Source organism: Elephantulus edwardii, unplaced genomic scaffold, assembly GCF_000299155.1.
Source record: "Elephantulus edwardii isolate Elephantulus edwardi_28Jun2011 unplaced genomic scaffold, EleEdw1.0 scaffold00001, whole genome shotgun sequence".
NCBI classification, from domain to species: Eukaryota; Metazoa; Chordata; class Mammalia; order Macroscelidea; family Macroscelididae; genus Elephantulus; species Elephantulus edwardii.
This window is the reverse complement of record NW_006399751.1, coordinates 39,218,781-39,237,686: the sequence shown is the minus strand read 5'-3', so window position 1 is coordinate 39,237,686 and position 18,906 is coordinate 39,218,781. Positions and strand designations below refer to the sequence as shown.

Genomic DNA, 18,906 nt, shown 5'->3' with positions numbered 1-18,906 from the left:
GGGGGCTAGGATTTTGAAGCTCTATATCCCATACTTTGGGTATGTGGCCAGGAGGGACAGGTCTTTGGAGAGGGACATGCTTGGAAGGGTAGAGGGACAGTGCAGGACAGGAAGATCCCAGATGAGATGACTGGGGCAGTGGGAGTAGGTGTGCCAGAGTCAGTGAGACTCAGGACAGGACAGACTTCAGAGTTGTACATAGAGTTGCTCTGAGTCTCCAGTGACTCGACAGCACATAACAACAACAGTATCAGTCAATAGAAAAGAATGAATGCTGTTTTTTTTTTTAATTTTAAGTTTGGTCTTTCTGGTTCATCTATTCAGTATAGTGATTTACCCAAGTCAAAGCAAATTACCTTCACGATCTGAATTCCTGTTGATGGAATGAAAATGGGGCTCCAACAACTTCAGAAGTTTAAAATTCCTTCTTTTACTGAAACTTTACGAATACTTTATGAATTTTTAATCCATAGAGATAATAGGCATTACCGTACTGCTTTTTTATTAGGAGTCTTTTCTGATTTCAAATAACCTTGACTAAATTACTCCCGGAAACACTATGAATGTGGAGAAACTATCAAAGTTATACAAGTGTTCAGGGCTTTTGTTCATAGGATCTCTGTGAGTCATCTATGACTCTATGACACTTAACAACAACAACAATAGTAATTCCTATACTTTATCTTAGCCAAAAGGCCATGAAGCGATAATAGTGGTTCCTAATTGTAGGCAGTATATTCTTAGCTGATAATTCATGACTTTACCTCTAGAAAAGTAAGCTGAGTCCCTATAATTTTTACCTTTTCCCAAAGTGACTTCCACATGTTTTCTGTCCAAAATCAATAGAGGCACTATATAAGAAATTAATCAGATATATAATCATATTGGGAAAAGTAGAGGTTCAGTGAAAGAGGATGACCCTCAGTGAGGATTGACACAGTGAGTACAACAATGGATCTGAGCATAGCAGAGATTATGCAGATAGTACAGGATAGGGCAAGCTTTCGTTTTACTGTTTCTGGGGTCGCTGTAAGTTGTAATTTACTGAACGGCACCTAATAGATACAGATTTAGTTAAGAACTGAGAACACTGTTTTTCTCTGCTGATGTCAAAAAAGCATTTTGCTTTTGACAAATAGTGTCAAGACAAATAGAGAAAATATTATTTATTATTGAGATTGGCTTATTAAAATAACTTTTCACCAAAGAACAAATTTACTTTTTTTTAATTGCATACACTCTACAATTCTAACTTACTTATATTCCAGTTTTTTTAAAACCTTTTTATATGGTAATGGAAAGTATTCGTTTAATTGATAAATGAATCAATTATGATAGAGAGGAGGTCATGGTATCTATAGTTTTTTTGAATATGGACTTTTAAAAAAAATGTTAATCTAACACTCCATGGTAATCATTAGCTTAGAATTTTTCTAATTGTGATTTTGGAGTTCCAAAAATTACTAGGGGCTTCATTTGCATGTGCCATATCCTGGGAATGGAGTTTATATTTCATTGTTTTCAGCTTCATAATATTTTTTCATTTTAGCATACACCATAAAATAAAGATGAGTTTGCTTTTAATGTATTAATTATTTAGTGTTTGCAAATCATGTTTTATCAAGTAGAGATTGGCATCACTTTCTTAGTGGGCATATCTATGCATTATATGAGAGGTTTAACTTAGAAATGTAGCTAAAAATAGAATGCATAAAAATAGAATATTCAAACATAAAGTTGTTGTTTCCCATTGTGGTAGGAGGAACAAGTGTTTCATATGGCCTGATGTGTCCTGCAGATGAAACAAGAACAATTATTTCTCTCGATACTTCACAAATGGTATGTGAGTTTTAGAAGATAGCTTTATATTTAAAACATCTTAAGCATTTTTGTGACTCTCTGTCTTAGTAATTAAGATAAATTATTTAGTTTGACATTAGATACATACTTAAAATTCTGTGATAGAGTTAAAAAAAAATTCTGTGATAGAATTTTAAATGCTAGGATTTCACAATTTGGTGGTTGGAGAGGTGGGCAAAAGAAATGGGAAATACCTGGCAGGGTTTAGGAAAGACGTAATAGTGAACATTGTTCAGTGATGATTAATTTTATGAAATATAATGAATGGAGATGGTTGTATGAAACACAATGTATATGAACCTTGTAAGCAAACCAATATAAAATAAAGATTAAAAAACAAAACAAGAAATTAAAAGAAAATATATTTAATCTTGACTTTCTTGGATATTTTTATGGATAGGTGGTCCTCTTAACTGTGATTTGCACTGCAGTCAATAAGCCTTATCTGTGCAGGATTTTGTATAATATATTTCTGTTAAGTTGGGTTTTGGTGATGCTGAGTCTATTTTTTGGAGCTGTGGAGGCCTAGTGGCAAGAAGCTGCACTGCAATCCCAAAGGCACACAGTTTGAATCCACAAGCTACTTGTGGGAGAAAGATGGGCAGTCCCTTCCTGTGTGATTTACAGCCTCTGAAAACCTGCTGGAGTTTATCATCTTTGCTTCCAGAGAGCACTCTGGTTGCACCTTCTCCAAGATATATTACATTTTCTTCACATTTCTCTAAAAATGTCTCTGCTGTGAAAATCTGCTTTTAAGGACCTCTCCAAAGTACTAAGGAGTAGGGATTTCAGTTTAGAGACCTCCAAACCATGGTTTTCCCCAGTTATTTTCTATGTGTCTGAAAGTTAGATAGTGAATAAGGATGGCAGTAGACTCGATGCCTCTAAATTGTAGTGTTGGAGAAGAGTGCTAAATGGACTAAGGATTGAAGAGTCCCACAGACAATCAGAAGAATAAACAAGGTTGTCTTGGAGGAACCGGAATACTCTTCAGAGGCAAGGATGGTGAAACTTGGTCTCATACATTTTGTGCTAGTTGATAGGAGGGGTCAATGCTTGGAAAAAGGCATCACGCTTGGAAAAAGGCATCACACTTGGAAAGATTGAGGTTTCAGTGAAAGAAAGGTAGGCTCTCAACAAAATACATTGACATAGTGACTGTAACAGTGGGCTCGAGCATATTAGAAATCAGGAGAATGGCGCAGGAAATTTCAGATGTGGTGTTCATAGCCTTGCTGGGTCCTAATTGATTTCATAGCACCAGACAATAACAACAAAGATTTTGCCAAACCTTCTGTAAGAGTTATTTTTTCCTTTCCACCTCTTTCCATTTCTTTCTTCTTCCAAAAAAATATTCTTGGATACTTTATAGTTATGAAGTTTACCGTTTGGACAAGTATTTAAAAGCCTTAGCAGGTTTTTAATGTTTTTAGGTTTTGCTTTTTTAAAAAAATTTATATTGTGATTTTAATGAAATTTTACAGAAAGATTGAATTTTCATTCATTCATTGCTGTACGTTTTCCTCCTTCCCTCTCCCTTCCCTTCCCTCACCCCCAGTCCATTTTTAAATGCTTCTCTTGTTCCAGACTGTTGTCATATATAATGCTTAATCACACATTCTTCTCAGATAGTCCTCCTCATCTGTTCCTATGCAGTGTTCATTATCTAGCCATCCTTTTCCTGTTCTCCCCTCAACCCCTTCATATCAGTCCTAGTTTATAACAGTCGATGTTATGGAGGTTTTAGGTTTTTTTTTAGAAAATGACTACAATATAAGGTACAGTCAGCTTAATATTTTTTTTTCTTTTTACTCATAATTTAATACTTCTTTTTATATAGTTGCTTGTACTGTCAGAAGCTTGATTTTTTTTTCCATCTACTGCTATTAGGTAGTTTTCAACCAGTAGTGACCTTGTAATACAGAGAACTCCCTCCTAGGCTTTCTGAGGCTGTCAATCTTTATTAGAGCAGACGGTCCCATTTTTCTCCCATGGAACAGCTAGGGATTTGAATCACTTACCTTTTATTTAGTCTAATTTTTCTGGAGGAGCAAAACCAATGAACTGTATACATAAACTCCTGTTTTCCACTTACTGAGTATCTTATTATCTTGCTTGAGTTTATGAAAACTTTAGGAAAGAAACCAATTAAAGTGGTGTCTCTGGTGATCTGGGCACTCTTCAGGGCTGTAGCTCGGTCCAAGGCACTCTCTGCAGGTCACTCCTACGTATTCTGGAGGCCGTGGCAGTGATTAGGCCACATGAGGATGGTGCCCATCTACCTGTGAGGTTGATAGGGGAATCAGGAAGAGAAGAAAATGAAATGGGCTGTGGGCTGTGCAGGGCGAGGGAAGACAGGGGCTGAGCAGCAGAGAGTCGGGTGGGGTGGTAGTGTCTCCTTGTTCTGCTTAGTTTGAGTAGTGTTTGTGGGCAGAGGATGAGCAGGGGCTCTGCGTATGATGGGAGGCGGTGGGCCACATGTTCCCTTATGGTGGTAGGGAAGGAAGGCCCATGTTACCACATGTGTCCTTAGACATGCTGGGGACACTTTATGGCCAGTGAGCAGTGAAGGTCTAGGAGAGGGAAGACTCTGAAACTAAAGATAGGACTTGGCACTCAACACTCATATAATGCTGATTTTGCATAACAATTTGAGTTTTTGGAATCTCGCTCTTACAGTAGGTGAGGAATAGGTATCCAGAGAGATTTGTTTCAGGGAAATGACACACAGAATTGTGAAGACAAGGGCAGAATCTGGAGGTCAAGTGGCATGCTGAAGAATTCTGCTGACTTGTGTCCCAGGATTGGAGGTTAGGCAACCAGAAGCATGCATGATCTAGAGAGAGCAAGAACTTTGTTAGAGCATCCATTTATATATTAGAGGGAAAGACCTCACTTTCAAGGCAATTCCCTGCTCACGTCAGATGACAAAATGACAGATAATTCATTATGGTTGGAATCCACCAGAGGCTCCAGAGGAGAACGATGGGCAGTCTCCTTCTGTGTGATTTACAGCTTCTGAAAATTATGAGCTTCTGGTCAGTTATGAGTTGGTTCTGACTTGATGACACGTAACAGCAACATCAGCAAACAACCAGTGTCTAACAAACCATTGAGAATCAAGTCTTGTATTTTTTTAAAAAGGAAACAAACCAAAAAATTTTCATATATACCATCTTATGTAATGCTACATGTAGTTCTGTGAGAATATCTGGGTGAGAGAAAAGATTAGCGTGTTCAACCGCTAACCAAATGATTGGAGGTTTGGATTTATGTACAGGTGTTTTAGAAAAAAAGCCTGGCAGTGTACTTCTGAAACATTATTGTTGCCATTGTTATGTGTTGTCAAGTCACCTGCAACTCATAGCAACGCTATGCACAACAGCCCTAAACCCTGCTCTATCCTGTGCCAATCTCACTGTTTCTGACACATCTACCCCCATTACCCCAGTCGCTGAATCAGTCCATCTCATTGAGGATCTTCCTCTTCTGCACTGTATCTCTACCCTCCCAAGCATGACGTTCCTCTCCAAGGACAGACCCCTCCTTGCAATATGTCCAACATATGTCAGATGAAGCTTCAGATTCCTTGCCTCCAAGGAGCAGCCTAGTCTCATACTCTCCAGGATGAACCTATTTGTCTCTTAGTAGTCCATGGTATATTCAGTACTCTTCTCCAGCACCATAGCTCAAAGGCATCATTTCTCCTTCTATCATCCCTTGTCATTGCCCAACTCTCTGACCATAGCCAGTGATTGCAAAGATCATGACCTGTATCAGGCACACCTTAGTTTCCAGACTAATATCGTTGCTCTTCAGTATTTTGGAGAGGTCTTTTCATTTCCTGGCTGCTGGTGCCAAGAGTGTTGACTGTGGAGCCAAGCAAACTAAAGCTGTTAATAATCTCAGTCTCTTCACCATCCATCATGATGCTGCCAATTAGCCCAGTGGTGAGAATCTTTGTTTTCTTGATAATGAGCCTCAATCCATATTGAAGGCTACAGTCCTTGACCATCTGCAGGAAGCACTTCAGGTCCTCCTCAGTTTCAGCAAGCAGGGTTGTGTCATCTGCATAGCGCAGATTGTTGATTAATCTTCCTCCGCAATCTTCCTGATGCCACTTTTCTCCTCATAGAGCCCAGCCTCCCAGATAATCTGTTCTGCATATAGATTGAAAAGGTATGGATATAGGACACATCCCTGGCATACACCTTTCCCAATTTTGAACCATGCAGTGTTTCCTTGCTCTGTTCTGACTGCCTCCTGGTCTAAGTATAGGTTTCACATTAACACTATCAAATGTTCTGGGATTCCGGTTCTTTTCAGAATTAGCCACAGTTCGTTGTGATCTACATAGTCAAACGCTTTTGCATAATCAATGAAACACAGATAGACATTCTTCTGGTACTCGCTGCTTTCAGCCAAGATCCATCTAACATTAGCTACAATATCCCTAGTACTGTGACCCCTTCTAAATCCTGCCTGCACTTCTGGCAGTCAGAATTTTGCTTGCATATTATATTAATGATACTGTTTATTAAATTTCTGCACTCTGTCAGATCACCTTTCTTTGGAATGGGAACAAATATAGATCTCTTTTCTATCCCAGTTGGCCAAGTGGTTGTCCTCCAGATTTCTTGACACAGCTTGGTGAGCACATCTAGGGCAGCGTCTATTAGTTGAAATGTGTCAATTGGTATTCCAATTGGGGCCTTATTTTTTGCCAGTTCTTTCAAAGCCACTTGAAATTCCTCCGTCATCACCACAGGCTCCCCAAAACCAGAGCCAACAAAGAGAAAATAGAAGATTTCTACAAACTTTTACTGTCAGAGATCAATCAAACATGCAGTCAAGATGCATTAATATTAATGCGTGACTGGAATGCAGAAATTGGGAACAGAGAATAAGGATCACTAGTTGGAAAACACAGACTTGGTGACAGAAATGAAGCTGGAGATAGAATTATAGAATCAACGATTTATTCATTGCAAATACATTTTATAGAAAACATAAGCACAGGTTATACACATGGATTTCACCTGATGGTATGCATAGGAACCAGATTGATTACATCTGTGGAAAGAATTGCTGGAGAAGCTCAGTATCACCTGCAAAAACTAGGCCAGGTGCTAGTTGTGGAACAGACCACCACCACCTACTCATATGCAAGTTCAAGCTGAAGCTGAGAAAAATTAAATCCACAGGAACCAAAATATGACTTTGAGTCTATCCCACCTGAATTTCAGAACCATCTCATGAACAGGTTTGAAGCCTTAAACACTGAATGAGCGAAGACTAGATGAGTTGTGGGAGGATATCAAGAGTATCATCCAGGAAGAGTGCAAAAGTTCATTGCAAAGAAAGAGAAGAAAGATCAAAATGGATATCAGAGGAGACTCTGAATATTACACTAGAGTGCCGAGAAGCCAAAGCAGAGAGGGGAGAAAAATCAAGATATTAAGCAGCTGAACAGAAGATTGCAAAAGGCAGTGTGAGGAGACATAGTGAAGTATTACAATGAAATGTGTAAGAAGCTGGAGTCAGAAAATCAAAAAGGCCAAACTCACCCAGCATTTCTTAAGATAAAGGAACTCAAGAACAAAGTCAAATCTTGAGTTGCAATACTTTCGGATGCTTTGGGTAGACTATTAAAACGATCAAGAAATATTAAAAGAAAATGGAAAGAGTATACAGAGTCATTGTACCAAAAGGAATTGGCAGATAGAAGAATTTCATGAAACAACATATGAGCAAGAGATTCTGAAACATTAGCCATTGAAAAGTCTCGGAACACAGTTCTGCTCTGATAAGCGTGTCGTCATTCTGAGTTGGCATTAAATTTGATAACCGCTGATGTGGCATAGTGTTGTATGGCTCAGTGAAGTACTGTTATTCTTGTATTATCTCTTGTGTCTCTTCCTTTTTATTATCACGTAGACTTACCCACATTAGTTATTGCCTGAAGTTGTTGCTGTGCCATCAAATCGAAACTGACCTATAACTGACCCTCCAGTGGGTGTTCAGAAGTCGTAAATTGCACGGGAGGAGATTGCTCATCTTTCCCAGAGTGACTGGTGGGTTTGAATTGTGTACCTTTGGGTTGCCAGTGCAACTCTCTGTCATTCAGTCACCAGGGCTCAGTAAGAGCATATAAAAGTGCAGATAGGATCTAGTAAAAGACTACATGTTGTTTGATTGCTCACCATAATACAGGAATAGAAGAGTCTACTTTTAAAGTAGAAAGTAACTTTTTTTTCCACCCCAGAGATATACAAGTTATAATGTCAGTCAGTGTTAGTAGGTATTGTTGGTTTGTAGGTACTATAGGTTTTGCATAAGCACAATCGGGTGTTGTGGGATTCCCACTCTATGCTTTCAGCCTAGATCCACCTGACATTGACAGTGATATCCCTAGTGCCACGCCCTCTTTTAAACCCAGATTTTATTCCTGGCAGTTTTCTGTTGATGTACTGTTAAAGTAGTTTTTGGATAATCTTCAGTCAGATTTTGTTTGCATGTGATATTAGTGAAAAATTAAGACCATAAAGTTAGGCTGGTTGCATGAATCATAATACTATTATTTATTTCACATGATGTTAGGTCTTCATAAAAACGTCATAATATTTGTTAATGCTTAAACAATGCCTAAGGGAGCTTAGGTGGTTCATTCCACATGAAGTTGCATTGATAACCCAAATGTCATGCCTCTCTGGCCATTGGCATCAATCAGGCACTCCTGTGACTTATGACACCTCTGAAAAGTCCATGGAGGAGCAGCTGTGAATCAGTTTTGATTTGACAACTATGATTTGGAGAACTTTTCATTTTTAAACAATACTTGACATAGTATTCTTTTAAAAAAACTGAAAAATGCATAAAGACCTGGAAAGATATTCACCTGTACAGTAATAGTATTTATTTGTTTAGAATTGAATGTTTAAGGCAGAAAAGAGAATTTTTTCATTCTCTGTGGGGTTTTTGGGTGTTTGTTTTTTTTTTTAACTTGGTTATCTTTTTATTGTATTTTATTAAAATTTTATGTTGGTTTGTATACAAAGCTCTTATACTTTGTGTTACACACTGTTACTAAAGTAGAGAGTAACTTCCTAAGATTTTTATATATTAAAATTAGGCAAAAAAGAATGTTAAAAATATTTTATATTGAGAGTCATAAATTTGGTAAATGCCTTGTTTTGATTAAAAAACCGGGATATGTTTCACTTTTAACTGAGGTCTCTGGTTCTATTTTAAATTGGAAAAAAAATTGGGATATCACAATAGTTTAAATATCTTTGAAAGTGTCTTGTTTAATCTTTTTGTTTGTTTAATCTTTATTTTTTTTAGTAGTTTGGTATCAGTTAAGATTGATCACTGTGTCAACAGTACTGCAGGTAGTATTTCCAGAATCCCAGGATTTGTGTGTGGGAAGATTATTTAATATGTAATACCTCAGTTCGTCTTGATGGGAACCCTCTGAATAAAGATTGTTGTTGTTGTTATGTGCCGTCGAGTTGCCTGCAACTCATAGCGGACCCTATGTACAACAGCCCTAAACTCCGCTCTGTCCTCACTGTCTCTGACACTCCCATCCCAATTATCCCAGTCACTGAATCAATCCCCCTCATAGAGGGCCTTCCTCTCCTGCGCTGTCCCTCCACCCTCCCAAGCATGATGTCCCTCTCTAAGGACCGGTCTCTCCTCACAACATGCCCAAAGTATGTTAGACGGAGCCTCAGAATCCTTGCCTCCAAGGATTAGATCAGTATTTTACAAATGAGGAAACACTTAAACATAGTTAAATAATTTGCCTAAGGTAAAATGGAGTACTTATTTCAGATCATTATCTAACAAAAGGCAAAACTTGTCTTTTCAGTTTACCTTCACGTAATATATTGCCTTTCTTATTAGGTCATTTTGTATGACTAGCAATAAATGCAGCTTTCCCGAGTGAGTATGGGGGGCCCTTCTTCATTAATTACTGTTTGGTCGCTTGCTAGTTTGAGTTGTTGTTGTTGTTGTTGTTGTTATGTGCTATCAATTCACCTGCAACTCATAGTACCCCTATGTACAATAGTTGTGAACCCTGCTTTGTCCTAAGCCAACCTTACTGTCTCAGACACACCTACTACCCCCATTATCCCAGTCACTGAGTCAATCCATTTCCTCCAGTTTGAGTTATGAAGTTTTATTTCCTGGGGGGGAAAAAATGCATGATAGTAGTTTATGGATAAGGCTTCATTTTTTTGGTTTTTTGACAACAGAATCGAATACTCTGGGTTGATGAGAATAATTTGACGGCTCATGTAGAGGCTGGCATAACCGGACAAGAGTTGGAAAGACAGGTATGTTACTTCTTTATTAAAGTTTTGAAAACTGCCCTGTGCCTACTCTGAGTGAAATTTTTATAAAGGATTTACTCTCTAAACAAATTTATTCAGTGTCTGTCCTGGTTCATACATAGAGCTAGAAGACATGATAGTGAGTAAGGCATTGTCCTCCATCCCCTGGTAGGTAGGTAAATAGAAAAGTAACATTAGGATTGAGAATTGCTGTGTAAAGGTTAAATAGTAGGCTGTTATGGCACTGGACGGGAATCAGCAAAAAAAGAAAGAGTGAGAGATATGAAGGTATGAAGAACAGAGTAGCTAGACAAAGTAACTTGTACAGAGGCTTTTGTGGAACTGAGGGATGTTGGCTCTTATTGTTATTATGTGCCATTGAGTCAAATAGTAAATGAATATGCCTAAAACCTATCCTGTGTACAGGGCAGAGCACCTTCTGGGTGTTTTTGTATTCAGTGGGATGTGCTTAGTAGTGGTAAAAAATGAATTGAGGAAAACACGAAGAGCTCATTTCATAAATGTTTTTTAAAGCCCCTTTTAGAAGTTTAAACTTTACCTTTATAACAAAACAGCTATTTCATGGAGAATGGATGGGACACAAGGATAAGCATAGTGTAACAGTCTGCTTCAATATCTGAGACGAAAGCTGATAGTGATCTTAATAAAGTAAGTGGAATGGAACAAAAGAATTAAGTTTGCACATAGAGTTCTCTCTCAGAACTTGGAGAGAAAGTGGATCAGCCTCTGATAAATGTTAGTATTTGCTGTTCTTTGATACTTGCAACTTTTTGAAAACTTGTTTTCTCCATGAGAAACATTAGTGAAACTATTGACATCCCTGTGGTACTTTAGGATAAGGAGTGCTTATTTGGAGAAGTTTCTATTTCTTTTGTAAAGTCTAAGCGGATAGTTGTTAAATTAGTTACTTCAGTTTCCTCGAACAAAGTGAAGAAGACTGAAGCTCAACTTTTGTAAACAAGATATGTTGTTGTTTTAGTGTACTGTTGAGTTGGAAACTACCTGTAGCTGACCCTCAGCAGGTTTTCAGAAGTAATTAATCGCACAGGTAGAGATGGCCCATCCTTCTCCTCTGGAAGAGTAAGTTGATTTGAACTGTGTGTCTTCGGATTGTAACACATCTTCTTGGAACTAGGCAACCAGAGCTCCTAAACAAGGTATAGAAAATCTAATTTGTTGGTGGATATACTGGTCACTCACTAACTTGGATTATCTGGGGTTATACCCCTTCCTATCCCTCTAAAAAGACATAGAGATATAATCTTGGTTTATGACCCTTTTGCTTTTTTCTTGGTGATTTGATTAATAATTTAATAAATCATCATTTTACTAGTATGTATTAAAATTACTTATACTTAAGAGCTTTTTTGTTGTTGTTCTTGTTGTTATGGGCCGTCAAGTTGCCTGCGACTCATAGCACCCCTGTTTGCAACAACCCTAAACCCTGCTCTATCCCATGCCATTCTTCTTGTCTCTGACACATTTACCTCCATTACCCCAGTCACTGAATCAATCCATCTCATTGAGGGTCTGTCCCTCCACCCTCCCAAGCATGACATCCCTCTCCAAGAACTAGTCCCACCTTGCAACATGTCCAAAGTATGTCAGATGAAGCTTCAGAATCCTTGCCTCCAGGGAGCAGCCTAGTCTCACCCTCTCTAGGACAAACCTGTTCCTAGCAGTTGAGAATATATTGAGTACTCTTCTCCAGTACCACAACTCAAAGACATTAATTCTTCTTCTGTCATTGTCCATCTTTCTGATGCATAGCAAGTAATTGCAAAGACTATGTCCTGGATCTCGTGCACCGTAGTCTCCAGACAGACATATTCAGTTCTTTGGAGAGGTCCCTGACTATGAACTTTCCCAATGCAATTTGTCTTTTAATTTCCTGACTGCTGGTACCAAAAGTGTTGATTGTGGAATCAAACTAACTAAAGCTATTATCTGTCATGAGGCTGCCAGTTAGCTCAGTGGAGAGAATCTTTGGGTTTTTTGGTTTTTTGTTTGTTTTTTTTTTTTATGTTGAGCTTCAATCCATATTGAAGCCTGCAGTCCTTTACTTTCTGCAGCAGGCGCTTCAGGTCCTCAGTTTCAGCAAACAGGGTTGTGTCATTTGCATAACAGATTGTTGATGAGTCCTCCTCCAATCTTGATGTCATATTTCTCTTCATAGAGCCCAGCCTCCCGGATAATCTGTTATGCAATAGATTGAAAGAGTATGAAGATAGGACACATTCCTGGCATATTATACCCTTCCCAATTTTGAATCATGTAGTGTTTTCTTGCTTTGTTCTGACAGCTGCCTCCTAGTCCAAGTTTAGGTTGCGAATAAGCACAGTCAAGTGTTCTGGGATTCCCATTCTTCTCAGAGTAAGCCACAGTTTGTTGTTATCCACACAGTCAAATGCCTTTGCGTAGTCATTGAAACACAGATAGACACTGCTCTTACTCCCTGCTTTCGGCCAAGATCCATCTAACATTACCTATAATAACCCTAGTACCACAGCCTCTTCTATACCCAGTGTGCACTTCAGAAAGTTCTCGATTGGTGTACTTTTCCAGTCATTTTTGGATAATCTGCAGCAGAATCTTGCTTGCATGTGATATCATTGATATTGTTCAGTAATTTTCTCATTCTATTGGGTCACTTTGCTTTGGATGGGAACCAATAAACATCTCTTCCAGTCAGTTGGCCAGATCCACCAGATTTTGTGACTCAACTTGGTGAGCACAGCCAGGGAAGCGTCTCTTTGTTGAAATATATCAGTTGGTATGCCGTCAAGTCCTGGTGTCTTGTTTTTCGCCACTTCTTTCAGAGCAGCTTGAACTTTGTCCTTTATCGCCACAGGTTCTTGCTCATACATTGTTTCATTAAATTCTTCTGTGTCCTTCCAATTCCTTTTGGTACAATGACTCTGTATACTCTTTCCATCTTCTTTTAATGCTTCCTGGATCATTTAATATTCTGTCCACAGCAGAATGCTACTATGCTGGAGATGAAAAGGTGAGGAAAAATGATGTTGCTTTCATAGTTTAAAAAAGTCATTTCTAGAGCTGTCTTGAAATATAATGTGAGTGACAGGATGATATCCATATGCATACAAGGACGTCCAGTGAATACTACCATCATTCAAATATATACACCAACAACCAGAGCCAAAGAGGAGGAAATAGAAAATTTTTACCACCTTTTGCAGTCATAGATTGATTGAACATGCAGTTAAGATGCATTAATAATAATGGGTGACTGGGATGCAAAAGTTGGGAACATAGAAGGATCAGTAGTTGGAAAACATGGACTTGGTGATAGAAATGAAGGTGGAGAGAGAATAATAGAATTTTACAAAATCAGTGACTTATTCATTGCAAATATCTTTTATTAGAAACATAAACACAGGCTATACACATGGATTTCACCTGATGGTATGAATAGGAATCAGATTGATTATATCTGTGGAAAGAATTGCTGGAGCTGCTCAATATGAGCTGTGAAAACTAGACCAGGTGCTGATTGTAGAACAGAACACCAACTACTCATATACAAGTTCAAACTGAAGCTGAGGAAAATGAAATCATGTCCACAGGAACCAAAATTTGACCGTGAGTCTATCATACATGCATTTCGAAACCATCTCAGGAGCAAGTTTGAGGCTTGGAACATTAATGAATGAAGACCGTATGAACTGTGGGATGATATCAAGAATATCATCCATGAAGAATACAAAAGGCCATTACAAAGACAGAGGAAGAAAAGACCAAGATGGATGTCAGAAGAGACTCTGAATATTGCATTAGGGCTCTGAGAAGCCAAAGCAAAGGGAAGAAATCAAGATACTAGGAAGTTGAACAGGAGATTTAAAAGGGCAGTACGAGAAGACAAAGTATTATAATGAAATGTGCAAAGAGCTGGAGTCAGAAGATCAAAAGGGCAGAACTCGCTTGGCTTTTTTTTTTAAGTGCTTGGCTTTTCTTAAGTTGAAGGAATTGAAGAGCAAATTCAAGCCTCAAGTTGCAATACTTAAGGATGCTAAAGGATTTATGAGGCTACACTTCGGGCAGGGGAGGAAATCCCCATAATTAGCTTACTTAGGTTTAAGAAATCTGCTAAATTCCATTTGTTTAATCCCGTTAATGTTGTAATCCTAAAAGGAAGATTAGTTTTTTTATAAATCATGCATATGGCTTGAAGTTTAAAAGCATTTTCATGTGATATATCCAAGTACCTACAACCTATTTTCCTTTCTAAACCTTCTTATATTATTTTCTAGTTAATATTAAATCATATTTGGGGTGTTCTGGCTCAGAAACCTTCAGTTGCTTTATTACTTGTTTTATAAAAACCAACCTTTTTTTAGTCTTACCAATCTAACATGTTGTTCTCCTTCTAACCTCTCTGACAAGTTCTCTCTCATCCACTTACACTTCAAACACAACATGGACTGTAGAGTAGGTAAACTCAACTTAAGAATTCTGGATTTTATTTCTGTTCTTTGTTTGCTTTTTTTGTCCTTTATGGTGATCTTACTTTGCCCTCTGCCCTTTCTACTACCACATATTTATTCTCACTATTCTTTTACAAATAGCTTTACCATCTGCCATTTACTTATAGTATGTATTCCTTCACATATCTATGTGTAATCTGTCTCATTCATTTCTTTAATTTCTACAGTGGATTTTTAAAACTTACTTCATTGTGGTTTATTTGGAAGTTTATACAGCAAATCATGTTTCTGTTTAACAATTACTATACAAATTTTTCTTCCACAGTGCTTTTATACTAAAACTATGACTGAGTGAATCTGTGTTTGTGCTAATATCTTTAAGTGTTCAACTTTATTTACCCTAACATAGTCTTTACAGGGAAAATAGCACCCCCTAAAACCAACACTCCTCCCCTACAGATTTCTTGAGGAAAGATGACATGAGGGGCAATAGAGGGCACACAGTGATTTCTTCTCTACAAATCACAAGTATAAAACTAAATGGTGAACTATAAATTTCATCAGAGAAAAGCTTTAAAAACTCTAAAAGCCCTAATCCACAGTATTAACAGTCTTCCAAGCATCTTGAAAAAGTTGACAACCAGGAGAGAATAAAATAGATGAACAGGACCTTCTAAGAATCAAATCCCTATGCACATCAAAAAACTTCTCCAACAGGGTAAAAAGGAAACCCACAGATTGGAGAAAAATATTTGGTAATGACATATCTGATAAAAGACTCTAAAATTTATAGAATACTCCAGCACTTCAACAAGAAAAAAGTAAACAGCCCATTCACAAAATGGGCACAGGATATGAATAGATACTTTACTGAAGAAGATATTCAGATGGCAAACACACACACAAATATGTTCAAAATCCTTGCTTCTCAGAGTGATGCAAATCAAAACAACTATAAAACATCATGTCACTCCAGTAGCAATAGCAAAGTTCAAGAGAGCAGCAAACAGCAAATGTTGGTGAGGTTGTAGAGAGATTGGAACCCCCTTATTCACTGCTGGTGGGAGTAAATGATGCAACCACTATGGAAGGCAATTGGGCAATTTCTTAAAAAGTTAGAAATAGAAATACCGTTTGACCCAGCAATTCTGCCACTAGAAATATATCCTAAATATCCAGAGCTTCCACCCAAACAGACAAATAAATACCCATGCTTTTTGCTGCAGTACTCACAGTAGCAAAGAGATGCAACAATCCAAGTACCCACCCACAAAGGAACAGATAGGAAAAGAGGATATATTCACAGTGTGGAATACTATGCAGCACTGAAAAATAAGGAACTTATAAAATATTATGCAACATGGATGACCCTGGAGGATATTGTACATAATTAAATATCTCAATCACAAAAGGACAAATACTGCATAGTACCACTGTTACAAAACAATTGACATATTAGTTTGGGGGAAACTAAAAAAAGAAGGGATAAATAATGGTCATTGCATTGGAATAGATGAAGGAAAGAACTGTTTAAGAGGAATATATAACTAGGTGTTATTTGTATGACAACATTCCAGAATAAGAGATGCATAGCAAAGTCGACTGAGGGAGGATTGGGTGAGTAGGGAGGAAATTATGCAATAATGAATGATTTTTTTTATCTTTTTATTTTTTTTTTAGTGAACTGGGGTGGGTAGAGAAGAAAGTGTGGAAGAATGAGTAAATGAAAATCTAACTTTTCTGTAAACTTTCATTACAATCACTAAATTTTAAAAGACCAAATTAAAAAAGTGTCAAAAAATATTGGACACTGACAAAGATAGGAAGCAAAGTAAAAAGTCTGTTTTAAAACCTAGAGTTTGGAAAAAACAAAACAAAACCAAAAACCCTAGAGTTTGGGGTCAAATTGCAAACATCTACAACTTCTGGATTTTTTAAATAAAAATTTTATACTGGTTTATATACAAAGTTTATATACATTGTTTTTCTTTCTTTTTTAATTAATTTAATGAATGTTTACAGAGATTTTAGATTTCCTTACATTTATTGTTGCATTTTTCTCCCTGCCCACCCCTCCCCCTAGTTTGCTCCTCTTCTCTTTGAAAAGTAAACGAAAAATTATTTCATTGGTATAGAATTCCACCACTCTCCCCCACCCCAAGTACACTCCACTATACAACCTTCATTGTGGACTCTTGTCATAACCATAATACCCAATCATATATCGCTTTCAAACAGTTCTCTCCCTCATCTGTTTCAATCAATGCACAGTATATATAATTTATCCAATTTTCTCACCCCAACTCTGATATAAGTCCCCATTCCACAGTAGTGGTACCATGTAGCACCTGTCCTTTTGTGACTGAAATATACATTGTTTTTCACTCCAGATCTTTCCCATTTCCTTACCCACCCTTCCCTCTACCCATTAAATTGTGCAAACCTATGATTACCGCCCCCGCCCGTCCTCATCCCACTGCTCCCACACATCCTGTTCCCCTGAGATCCTCATATATGTTTTAAAGTTATCTATTTCTACAATAATGGTCTAATATAGTATTTGTTCTTATGGGACTGAGTTTATTCACTTAGCATAATGCTCTCCAGTCCCTCCTAAGTTAGGTAGTGATTTCCAAAATCATTGCTCCAGAGTGGTACATAGTATTCCATCATGTGAATGTACCATAATTTCTTAATCCATTCGATTGTGGTTAACACTGCTATGAACATTGGTGTCCAAATCTCCGTTTTTGTCTTGGTTCTCATTTTGGGAAAATATATTCTAAGCAGTGGAATAGCTAGTTCACATGGAATTTCTATGTTTAGCTTTCAGAGAAAACTCCAAACTGTCTTCCAGAGTGGTTGTACTATTGTACAATCACACCAACAATGTATAAGAGTTTTATCTCTCCCCATCCTCTCCAACATTTATTACTTTCTGTTCTGTTAAACTTTATCATTGCTACTGTAGTGAGATGGTATCTCATTGTTTTTTATTTGCATCTCTCTTTTTTGGAGCATTTCCTCTTTTGTCTGTTGGCCATTCCACTAGCTTCCTCTGTGAAAATTCTTTCCATGCCTTTTGCCCATTTTATAATTGGGTTATCATTCTTTTTCCTGTGGGGCCCCTGTAGGATTCTGTAAACTTTGTCATGTGACTCTTGTCCGAAATGGTATTGCCAAATGTTTTTTCCCAGTCAGTAGGTTTTCTTTTCACTGTGTTGGAAAATGTTTTTGATGGGCACAAGGATTTAATCTGTAGAAGGTCCCATTCATCAATTTTATCATCTCTGGAGTATGCATCTCTGGCTCTATTTGCCATTCTCTTGAGCCTGCTATCTTCCCATGGTTTTACCACACCACCCACAGATTCTTGAGTAAGAATCATCATAAACGTCTTAAATAATAACTTCAACTCCTGTGAGTTGGAGGTGAAGTCTATCCCTGATTTCCAGATTCTCTGTTACCTCTGACATCAGCTCTTCACCTCCACAGTACTCTTTTTCTGTGGGCTTCAAATAACATCCTGTTAGTACTATAAAAGGATCTGACTGGAGAGTGACAGGATACAACTAAGTATCAGGGTCAAGAAGTTACACAAGGTCTGGAGGAGATCCTGCATCAAAGACGACAGCTTCAGCTGGATAGCTCTTAATTAAGACAGCCTTTAGATGAAGATGCTTCTCTGAGGCACCTAGGTCTAGGGCTTTAATTCAGCCAGTCTTCATGTCCCTAGTAATTAACTGGATTGACTTCTTAACCAGTCTTGTACCCAGTAAATCCTCAGCATTAGTTAGTTACTTAGGAAAGCCTCTCAGGCTATTTTTCCCCAAACCAAGGGCAAGATGCCAAGTATGGGAATCCATTGTACCATCCTTATGCTGTTGCAACCCACATTCATTTGACAAGGCCTGTAGGTTTTACCAGCTAAAAGGTAGGTGGCCATAAAAACTAACAACTTTATTGCCAGAGGTGATGAATCTAGTTTGGGTAGAGGATGTTGAAGTCTTCAGTTTTATTTGGTTAAGATTGCTGTCCTGGTTGGATTGGGAATAAGCAGCAGATCAGTTGTGCTGGATATAAGAGAGTCAAAGACAATGAAAGACTGAAATAAGGTCTCCATATATCTGTGGTTGATGGGGAAATTGTAATACCCAGGGAATATCCAAGAGAGCCTGATGTGAAAAATGAAAAGTAGGAGAGCTTTTTGAGAATTGACTACAATTTTGAATTCTTCCTCT

General features: G+C 37.8%; 1 protein-coding gene across 1 annotated transcript in view; it reads left to right on the top strand.

The window, feature by feature from the left end:
- The window catches only part of AGPS (alkylglycerone phosphate synthase), a 202,913-nt gene that overhangs the window by 71,984 nt on the left and 112,023 nt on the right, over window positions 1-18,906 (top strand). Inside the window, exons 7-8 of the mRNA XM_006878799.1 lie at window positions 1,760-1,839; window positions 10,122-10,202. Of these exons, the coding sequence (XP_006878861.1) occupies window positions 1,760-1,839; window positions 10,122-10,202 (161 nt within the window). The remainder of the gene's footprint in view (window positions 1-1,759; window positions 1,840-10,121; window positions 10,203-18,906) is intronic.